This window comes from Rhagoletis pomonella, unplaced genomic scaffold (assembly GCF_013731165.1).
Source record: "Rhagoletis pomonella isolate Grant_MI unplaced genomic scaffold, Rhpom_1.0 Rhpom_scaffold_00007, whole genome shotgun sequence".
Classification (NCBI taxonomy): domain Eukaryota; kingdom Metazoa; phylum Arthropoda; class Insecta; order Diptera; family Tephritidae; genus Rhagoletis; species Rhagoletis pomonella.
The window spans coordinates 14,325,156-14,336,448 of NW_023458561.1; the positions used below are offsets into that span (position 1 = coordinate 14,325,156).

At 35.0% G+C, this 11,293-nt stretch overlaps 1 protein-coding gene across 1 annotated transcript; it reads right to left on the reverse strand.

Annotated features, from left to right (window-relative positions):
• Positions 1-2,768: 2,768 nt before the first annotated feature.
• On the reverse strand, positions 2,769-10,895 carry LOC118742355 (putative phosphatidate phosphatase). Its single transcript, XM_036474364.1, has 5 exons — positions 10,761-10,895; positions 7,557-7,772; positions 4,766-4,942; positions 4,489-4,665; positions 2,769-3,227 (listed from the first exon to the last, which is right to left on the reverse strand). The coding sequence occupies exons 1-5, from the start codon at positions 10,797-10,799 to the stop codon at positions 3,210-3,212; spliced, it is 627 nt and encodes a 208-aa protein (XP_036330257.1). The 5' UTR covers positions 10,800-10,895; the 3' UTR covers positions 2,769-3,209.
• Between the last annotated feature and the right edge of the window lie 398 nt (positions 10,896-11,293).

Here is an 11,293-nt window from a genome sequence, read left to right on the forward strand (position 1 = left end):
TGATAGAAATGTGGCTCAATTTGTGATCAACTCTGTTTGCTTTTTCCTATTTAATTGAGAAAATTTCAATTGGCAGCACCGACAAACGAATATATACACAAGCGAATTTTTGGTTATTGTTAAAACAATTCAAGGTTTTGTATTGAATTTTTGTTTAAAACTTCCTTTTCCCTTTTCAGCAGGATTTTTTGCATATTATCTTCTCTGCGCGAATTGATCGTGATGGATACGGATCTGAATAAGCGACTGGAACACGGCTGTTTGTCTAAAGCATACGATTTCGAACTCGCGTAGATGTACATTTGCTAAATGCGATAGCATGAACGCTGTTCGAAATACATGTTCGAAAGTGCTAAATGTTGCATTTTAAATTCAGTAAAAATGCTGCGTAATAAATTTATGCACTGCTCTTAAATAATTTAACAATGTTGTTGTACTGTCATTAAAATTCATATCTCTACCACACTTATCACATTAAGTTTATTGGCATTTTAGTCGATTTTGGTCAAAAGTCGAAGTCGATTTTGCCATCCCTACCGATGAGGCGGCTCTTGTAGTATTCGAGAGAAAGATTTACGGGCGTTTACGCGTTGGCGACGGCGAGTACCGCAGACAATGGAACGATGAGCTGTATGAGCTTTACAACGACATGAACATAATGTAGCGAATTAAAACACAGCGGCTCCGCTGGCTTGGCCATGTCGTTCGAATGGACACTGACGCACCAGCTCTGAAAGTTATCAACTCGGAAGGCGCTGGTGGTAGCAGAGGAAGAGGGAGGCCCCCACTGCGATGGAAAGATCAGGTGGAGAAGGACTTGCCTTCACCTGGCGGTTCCAATTGGCGTCAGTTGGCACAGAAGAGAAACGACTGGTGTGCTTTGCTAAACTCGGCCAAAATCGCTTGGTTCTCCTGATTGCAAATATATATACTTTTAGCCGCAGGAGGCTTACAGTTTTTAAGTTATTTGTTGTTAAAGTTTGTAAATTGAACTAACCTCTCGGCGCTATTTCACACAATAAACACTACATTTATGTACACACTTCGGCAAAATAGTTGCATTAAAACACCGCACAATGAAATGTAGCCATATTTTTAACATTTATGATGTATTTTTAGTAAATTAAGTAAGTTTTTATAATTATCACGCACTTATATATGTATACGCACATTGTGAATATAGAACTGTTGATTCAACCATGGTTTCCACTGACATAAGAAGAGTGCTGCCACTTCTAAGAAAATAACAATAACAGAGAATAGTTTTTATCGTACCCATTTTCCTGCTCAGCGTTGAATTAGTAGTAAAGGAGGATATGGGGTTAAACACCCCCAATATATTAAAAAAATGACAAGCGCCGCAGGCTAAAAGTTTTAATAAAAAATCGTGCGATTTTTTATTAAAAATTTTCATTATTTATCGAAGTATTGATTTTTATGGAAAAAGCCCCGCAGGCGAAAAGTTTTATAAAAAATCGCGCGATTTTTTATTAAAAATTTTCATTATTTATCGAAGTATTGATTTTTATAGAGAAAGCGCGGCAGGCGAAAATTTTTAATTAAAAATTTTCATTATTTATCAAATTATCGATGTACGTTTTCTACATTTGTGTACTTTGAACTACAATAACACCAGTAAATATTATTTTTTTTAACGTATGGTAGCATACATTTTGTGTTACTGTCAGCCATTGTTATTTCTGCTTGTTTGTGAAATGTGCAATCGTTTGTGAAGACATTTATAAACGCGTTTAACTTAATTAATTAATTAAGAATTGTATATTAAAGTGGAAATCTCAGGCCGGGGTTTTAATGCAACTATTTTGCCGAGGTGTGTACGTAAATATAGTGTTTATTGTGTGAAATAGCGCCGGGAGGTTAGTTCAATTTACAAACTTTAACAACAAATAACTTAAAAACTATAAGCCTGCTGCGGCTAAAAGTATATATATTTGCAATCAGGAGAACTCCCTCTACCGTTCCATAGCTACCTTAATGAGGAACTCCGGGGATGCCAAACTAAATTGCAGCCTTGAAATTTTTGACTTTAATTACTAAGGGTATCTAACATTAAATTGGATTATAAAAATACAAAAAAAAAGTCTGAACTAGATTTTTAAATTGAATCTTCCATAATTTAAATCCGGAAATCCGGCCGGATAGTCGGATAACAGAAAAACTGCCGGATTCCGGATATCTACCGGAAACCCAGCATATCCCTAGTCAGGACACTTTAATTCGACCCTGAAATAAGGGCGTGTCCTGATAGTCCTGATTTATCTGGTCTGGTCACCCTAGGTAACGACATAGTGCTTACCATAATGACAAGATTTCCTCTATCCGCCACTGGAAACGCGACTGTAGTGCTATGTTGAACTCGACCAAAGTGGAAATCGACGTTGTTTTCGCTGACCTTTTTTGCGCGTAATATATATAAAATAACTTCATTTATTTAGAGTATAGCATAAGCACCGCCAATAATATAAACCTGGACATCAAACAAAGAAAACCCCTTGCCAACAAGTTTTATTAGGGGCTTGGTAGGGAATTGAACAACAGAAATATAACTCCTTCTAAACGAAAAAGACCTATGCTCTACAATTCTCTTATCGCGTCCATCTTTCTATGCGGTGCAGAAATGGGAACAATGTCGAACAAAAAATGAGAAAACTTTCGGGGCTACCGCGATAACTACTCTACGTTAGATCTAATAACCAATTCGCTTGTATTATGAGTAACAAATATGTATATAAAATGATAAACGATGAGACTGTTGAACACTTTTTGTACATCTGGGCCTATGTTAGAATTAGCTACGAAGTTTGGAGCTCAAGTCTTGAACGATGAATTGCTAAGCTCCTTGATACCCAGCAAACTACTTTATACACGAAACTGCTTGTCAAAGAAATGTCTAGAAATTAAATAGGTACTGGTCGCTTCATTTTATTTCCGGCAGCTTTATTTTTTACCATCCAAGATCATTAGTTCAAAACGAGCACTGGTGAACAATGAGTTTTGCGGTTACAAGACCATCACGTAAAGTAATTAAAACATTTATTTATTCGATTAACTGTATTCTATTACAATTCAAAATTAATGGTGGTTATTATTTCACACTTGGAAAATATAAATTTGCACATAAACAGCTTTTTGAAAGTTCCATAGCCTACGGCGTTTGGTACATTAGTTGCAAATACTTAGACAACTGATCACCACATTGTCCGCGTCTGTAAAAAATTAACAAAATTTATCAGAAATACAGGTTGTAGACAATAGCGTTTTATTTACAAACCCATGTTTGTACCAAGAAGGATAGAATACAAGATTGCGCCAATGAGAGAGGATTTTTGAGCGTAATTTTTGCGTGACGTCATCTTGGTGCAATTGCGAGTGAGAAATGCCAAAACGCATATAAAAATATGTAAACAATGCAGAAAAATGTGTTAATTTTAATATTACATGGCCCAATTTTGCAGGAATCAAAAAATATACAAAGATTGATTAATTAGGAACACGTAGAAATAATTTTGGACATGTAGCCCTTTAGGTAAGTACGATTTTTAGCACATGAAAAAATGGATGTATTAACAGTGTTTGCAATTTCATGTAGACCAAAAGGAAGGTGTGCACCAAAGTGAATTTTTTGGACTCGCCATTGTAAAAAGCCATGCAGAGTGCATATTTATATTTGTGGACGGTAGCCAGCCACCATAAACTCCACAGCTTTTATTTGATGACTTTTGTACCATTTCCGAGAGGATACATGAGTGTGGCTTCTTTGGACATAAATATTTTATGTAAGTAAAACATAATTTAAGCTGAACTTTTAAGTGTATAATAATTTGGGCACTGTTTTGTATTAGGTACGTAACAACACGGTAAGATGCCGCTTGAATTAGCGCCTGGGGACCTTGGTGCATTTCTTCATACCAGCACCAAAAAGAATCAGGTACTAACAAAAATAAGTAGGTAGTGGAGTTCCTGTATCTACTTACTGTAGAAACTGCTTTTTCCATTGCCAGAAAACTAAACCAGCAACTGTCTTCATTCACCATGGAAATGTACCTACTACAATTCACCAAGGAAAGGCCAACATGATTCCATGTAGAAGCTCATAGCATACACATAGCACAAAGCTCGATTTGGTGTTTAATGCATCTCCTCGCCGGCAGAACTGCTTCCCCTTTTTCGCCAGAGTTTCGTCTGTAGGGAACGAAAAAAAAAACATATCGCACGCATTCCTTTTGTTTTCACTATTACACTTTGCCCCTGCACACTTCCTTTTGCTTTGAAATGTTTCAATAATTGGTTTTTTCGTATGCTCACAATCAACAATTGCACCAAGATGACGTCACGCACACAGCTGATTCTGTCAAAATCACAAAGAGCGGATTGGCGGTACCGCGATTGGCGCAATCTCTATTTCTCTCAATCGTGTGTTTGTACGACTATGCATGTAAATACATATGTAAACATGCATGAACTTACCATGAGAACCGCATAGAAAGCACCGATCGTCGAACCAGCTAATACGTCCGTCGTATGGTGCTGGTAATCGGAAACACGTGTCAAACTAGTGTACCATGCGAACATAACGAGCAGAAATTGCATGAAATGTTTAACCATCTTGCAACGTTCCCAACTCATGCGCTTCTGCAAATATATCTGCAGCATTGCAAAAAAAAGAGCGAACAAGAATACATATATACATAATTACATTTTAAAATATTAGTAATTCCATTGAACATAAAGCTTTTAATTATACCGCCATGTAAATCATAGTGAAGCACGCGAAGCTGGCATGCGCACTGGGGAAGGAAAGACGCATATGCTTGAGCATACGTGGAGTGGCACTTCCAGAGCAAGTAAAATCCTCCACATAGCGTCCTACATTCAATGCATTGTTGCAACTACTGCCGTCGGCCAAAATGGGCTGGCAAACCTATTGAAGGAAAGAAATAGAACAAATGGCAAACATGTATACTTGTACATATGTATTGTACGAGTATTAAAGCGAAGGTACACAACATGCGTTCGCCGGCAAATGCGTCACGCCGTCAATGTCAAATAAAATTGAACACGTGTGTTTGTATGACAGGTGTTACAGACGACGCCGTTACGAATGCGTTAACGCAGTTGCCGCCGAAAGTAAACCAATTCGCTACTTTTCTTTGCGTTCATGCGTTGACATTTGAAATTACATTTGTGGATATGCTTAAATATCAGCTGTTTTTTGTTTACAAAACAATGAGCGGCACGACGCAAGGTGTGTAACCAGTGTTGCCATCTTTTGAGTTTCAAACAGCACCAAACCTTGGAAAAAAGAGCGTTTTACCGCACTAAAAGCACTAATTTTTTTTTAATCAAAGGATACTTTTTTTAATAACAGTTTGTGGTAAACAGAAGTAAAAAATAAAATTATAGTTTAAAAACTAACACCACGCTATTATAATTTCCATTCGTACTGTCAGCAGGTATGGAACTTGAGAATAGAAATCGCTGCATCTTTTAGGCGCATCAATATTACATAGTTACATCCCGAGCTAATAAAAGGGAGGTAATAAACAATATTTACATGTATAAATAAATACACATTCATGCTTGCGAAGTAATACCGAAGTACTGCACATTAAAACTGGTACATATGGAGAAAGAATAATCGAATTGCAACAAACGAAATTGAATTTTGAAGGGGAAGAGTAATACATAATGATACCCTAAGCGAAAAAATTTTTTGCTTTATAATAAACCGTGTTTTTACAGTTAGAGGTTAGGATATCTCAAAGTTCTGACGTGGTAGAGAAATTCTGCAACCAGATTTGGATTCAGCACCGAAAAATCAACAAAAACTGATGAACTCAGGTGGCAGAAAAAGTTAAAAGGTTTCGAACTGTGTAATCAATCAATAAAAAAATAAATACTTAACTTATCTGCGTGCTAGCATTTTCAACGCGAATGCAATTTAACAAGAACGCAAGAACGTGGGTTTGTAACTTAATCTTTTTATCAATCATGGTTTGCAGTTTAGTGCATTTAAATTTGTAAATTCTTGTAAATTCAGAAATTTTAGTGCTGAAAAAAGCACTAAAAAGGGCACTAGGCACTAAACCATTTTTTTGGGCGTTTTAATTTTCAAAAAGCACTAAATTAAGCTGGCAACTATGTGTTTAACAGCAAATTTTTCAACGTCGTCAACGGATCAACGCTACGCCGCAGCAAATAAAATTATGTACCTTCGGCTTTACTCATAATTGTCTTTTAATTATATCGCAAAGTGTTGGAGCTTGAATTCCTAAATATGGTCCAAAAATGCGTGTGAAAAAGTAAAGTCGGAATTTTTATGCTCGCACCCCTTAGGATGGTTCTTTACCGAAAAAATAGAAGACTTTCAATAGTAATACCCAATTGTTTATTTATTCGTTTTTTAATACTAACGATATTTTATTGGCCCCCCCATTGCATTTCTCAGGGCTTTTGGGGGTTTTCGGCGGACCCATAAGCTATAAATAAACAATTGGGTATTATTGTTGGGAATCTTCTGCAGAGAAACAGAGGTTTCCGAACGAAAAATATTAATTTTTAAGAATTCGATACCATTTCTACGAAAAGTGTTTTTCTCATATAAAATACATGGTGAACTTTGAGCAACCTCTAAATATTTTTTGATTTATTTCTAAATAAAAAATAGGGGTATATCTTTTTCGATATTCAACAAACCTAGGGTGTGAGAGCATCAAAATTCGGACCTCACTAATTTTGGACCACCCTATTGCACATATGTATGTATAGATTCCTTTTGACTGACTGCTTGGTGACTTCATGGTAGTGCTAACTAATTTATACTTCCAGAAATGATCTTGGCGGACATTGAACGTAAACTGTTCAAACTGTTGTTTGTTAGGAAACCAAACATTAACAAAGTCAGGTGGTTTGTTGTCTTTTTTCTGTTTATGCAAAGGATTGCAAATGTTCTGTGCATTAAATGTTTCGGCTTTCCTTTCATTTTGGAGAGGTTGTTAACTTATAAAGCTTAGTATCCAGCTCTTAGGAAAACGGTCAAGCAAAAAATTGGCATTATTTCGTGTGTGTGAATAGTAGCGTCCAAGGAATTCTGACATCTGATATTTGACCGCCTGCTGTCTCACCCTTTCCTCACGAATTAATGGAACAGGCATACATTTTTGTTGCAAACATGGGTTTCCTTGTGCTTTTTGTTCACAAGAAACTTTAGAAAAGGGTAGTAGCGTAGCGTAGCAAATTTCTGAAGAACTGCGTACTGCCTAAAGGAAATTTGAAAAAAGAAATTTCTTCGAGACTTCTTCGGTGTTTTTTATATGGCGTTTTTGCCTTTCTTGAGAGCTGGGCACTAAGCTAAAGAGAGGAACTCCATTAACCAGAAAGAACTGTATTCAATATCTGTTATTTGAAGAGTTTCAGAATAGCAATTCACGCAGTTTTTAGTTGGTAAATAAAGTTTTAAAATAAACGACAAGATGAAAAAACTATTCTGCATGAAGTGAGCTTTGTTTGAAAGCTGTTTGGCGTTCTTGACTTACGGCAAAGAAATGCGGGCGCAAACGACCAATCGAATACTTGGCAATATCCATCGTTAGTTGGCCTACTCCCGAACCGAAAATTAATAGACCAATTTTTTTGTAGCCCTCCACTATCCAGTCTGCAATATCTAACCGTCCAATGGAATATCGTTCGGAATTCATAGCACGACCATGAGTTCGATTGTAATGCGAAACGAAAAACTCTACTGTCGTAATCTGAAAGAAAAATTATTGCATTAGTGAACTAATAATGTTTTTGTTTAAATTTTTAATGTTGCCGTTATTTAGGTTGTCGTAAAAGTTTGCCATACTTAAATAAGTTCAGCAAATTTTCTAATTGGTCTGTAACAGCGTTCGGATTTTGCTTCAATCAGAGTCTGTTTACAAGTTATTTCTTTCAATTTCTTATCATTTGTTGTATTGCTAAACAAAGAAAGTTTTCAGAGTTAAATCCGGAATTTAAATTATAAAGGCTGGGTACTTATACTTATATATATATATACTTATATTTTTATAGCATTCAATTATTTGTTATTGCAATTAATTAGGAAGATTACAATATTTAAGATTCATACAAAAACATTATAAACGCATTTTCGGAATAATTATTTGCAGCAAGTACCTACTATTTGGAACTTACGTACATATGTCGTGTAGATGTAAAATGTTTGGCCTTGAATAAGTACATATGTACATATACACATAAATATGTAACATATATATTTTTCTTATACATACATACTGTAATCAAATTCTTGCCTTAAAATTTGATTGAAAATATGTAAATTTACCATTTTATAATTTAGACACAAAAAAATAATATATGTAAGTCTGTTACGAAAACTCCGTTTCTCCCGATTTTTTATGTCATTTGCACTGCACTGATTTTCCTAACGCTGCACATACGCGTATTTGAACAGTCTTGGCGGCCATGAGTCAATTTGACAAAATTTGACCGGAATTAGAGTTCGAGTATTCTAGGGCTGGCAAGAAGTCCGGAAGCACACACAAAGTTTTTGGATACCGTATTCATGTCTAGCGACCTCATATTTATTAGCATGAAAAACATAATTTTTCTTATAAACTAGTGTACTATATTCTATTTACCGAATTTCGGCAAATATGCTTTTGACACTGTCCTCTTTTATGTAAATTTTCACCACTGGCATCCGATGACCTCTTCAATAAAATACACATTGCTTGGACAGCTTTCTTAGGAGTTTTCAAGAAAACTTTCGCTAGAAATCTGTAATCAAGATATTTTCAATCGGCAACTTTTGAGTTGAGATCCTCAGGCCAATGTATGTATTGAGGAAAAGTGAACTAATTTTTCTCTCTTTATACCGGCAAAATCTGAAATTTAGTTTTCATTCTTTGTAATAAAACTCACTTTCTTCGCAAATATTTTGTCTCTTTTCTTTTAAATGTATTTATTTCATTAACATTTACCCTCCATTATTTATTTGATAGAAAATAAATTGAATAAGTGTGTTAAAATTATAATATATTTTATAAATTCTAAGAAAATAAACCATATCCCTTTATGATATTTTTTGAAGTACAGAATGCGGGTTAAATAAAAGTGTTGAATTGGTTATGCACAAGGTATATTATACAAGGTGTGATTGACAACTCAGTGCGGCTCTCTTTTAGGGTACTATAATGTCAAAAAGTATAAACAAACGAATTAACCCTTAGTGATACATTACCTGGAATATATATATTTTGTTAATAAAATAAAACAAATTGTTTATAATATCGTTTTGGCAATTTTCTTGTTTTTAATTGCCCTAGTTTTATGCCTTTGTGCGTTTATTTTTATATTTAAATTTTTTATCCTAAACATTATTCGACACTTATAAAAGTATGATTTTACATTTGTTTCCAATTTTATATGAGATCTTAACTCTAAAAATTTTGAAACTAAATTTATTTCATGCGAAATAGTTTGGGCACAAACGAGCTCCTTTGAAAGTGCTTGATTCGGACGGACAGCAAATGAAATAATTTTTCTTGAAGTGGTTTTCACAAACGCGAGATGAATCACGTAGTACAACACCACATCGCTGCCATCTTAACTCGCAACTAGGTGGTTTAAAACATCGCACTATTTTCGTGTCCTGACTTCTATTGCATACAGCGCACCGTTCAAATGTTTTGCTCCGTTTCATCTTGGTTTCCTTACATTAAATAATTTAGCAAAGTCGAACGTATTTACTTATTACCAAACTTTAAATGTACTTACTTGCTCTCCTCGGCGGTGTATCTCTTAACAATTTCACGTTTATTAAGAAAATTTTTTTTCTGAGGGTAAAAATATTTATTTATTTGAACAAAAGTGGTGGTACAAATAAGATAAGAATCTTTTTAAAGTACATCAACTTCATTTGGTATTTTATTACAGAGTAACATATTAAATTAAATTAAATTAAAATAAACTTAGCACTAACACAAAACATAAGTAAATCCTTAACTAATCATAAGCACAATTAAACATATACATAGTTAGAAGAAAATGAGTTCAGAGAGGCAGATGAAAGGAAAGAAAAAATATTATTGCGATCACACTCATCGCAGTGACCCAAAATAGTTGTATATTAGCAATTTGTTGCTTGAAAAATTTTTGTGTAAATTTTTTTAAACAAATTCAAATTTGAAAAAAAATATTTTCAAATGGGTTAAGAATTCATTTCAGTTTGACATTATAGCCTGTTTCTTATGAGAGCAATGTCAAAATCAATCACACTTTGTTGAATACATTTTGGTTATGCATACATATAATTTTGGAAGCATAGAAAGTTTAAAGTTGTTCTTGGGAACATACTGTTACTTAGTTTTCTAAGTAGTTGTCGATCAGTCAAATGTAACGAACCTTTATCAGTTTTGAAAAAGTGAAAAAATAATGGCCGCATTTCTTTATTCATTCTGAACGTTTGGAATAAACTTTTTTGTTTACGTATTCTTTAGAACGTTCCTGATGATATGTTAACGTATATTTCAAACGTATTCTGTTTATTCCGGTTGTGAAATGGGATTATCCGGAATGTATAAAGAAACGCAGCCAATACAAAATGACTAGGACTACAAGACCACCACATCATTCAAAGAAAGCCTTAACCCTTGTTTGAGAACTAAGGCCGAACTTTAGGAACGAAATATGGACGACCCTTGTATACTTATTTCTTAACTGTAATACATACTTACAATTGATATTGGAATTATGAAGCACATCAGAAATAACATCCAATTACTGACGGTATTCTGTCTGAACGGGTGTTTTAAGGTTTTGTCATCGCAAAAAAATCCACGTTTGTAGGAAACTCCCAAAAGATGAAATGCCAATACGGGTAGCCCTACTACAAAGATAAAACGTGTTTTTATTATCTTAACTCATATGGTGCGATATATCAATAAAGATCTTAAATACATATCGTCGATGTTTTTGCAAAACCGCCCATCGACCAGTTGCAAAACCGCCTAAATCACAGTCAGACATCACCGCCATCAAATAAATGCGTTGGACGGGGCAAGGCAAGCAATGTCTGGAGCCTTGCGACGATTACTACAGCTGCCATGTAAAGAAGCGCAAATTCGGTGTTGGATTTGTGGTGGGAGAGAGACTCCGTCGCCGAGTACTGTCGTTTACCCCGGTGGACGAGCGTCTAGCCACAATCCGCATCAAGATGAGATTCTTCAACATCTCGCTCATCTGTGCACATGCCCCGACGGAAGAGAAT

What these genes read in the sequence shown, in the direction of transcription:
- LOC118742355 (XM_036474364.1), bottom strand. Translation starts at nt 10,799, where the DNA reads ATGTTATTTCTGATGTGCTTCATAATTCCAATATCAATT. An exon ending in TCATAATTCCAATATCAATT is followed by an intron (nt 7,773 to 10,760) that starts GTAAGTATGTAT and finishes TTTTTCTTTCAG; the next exon opens with ATTACGACAGTAGAGTTTTT. An exon ending in TGCGCCCGCATTTCTTTGCC is followed by an intron (nt 4,943 to 7,556) that starts GTAAGTCAAGAA and finishes TTCCTTCAATAG; the next exon opens with GTTTGCCAGCCCATTTTGGC.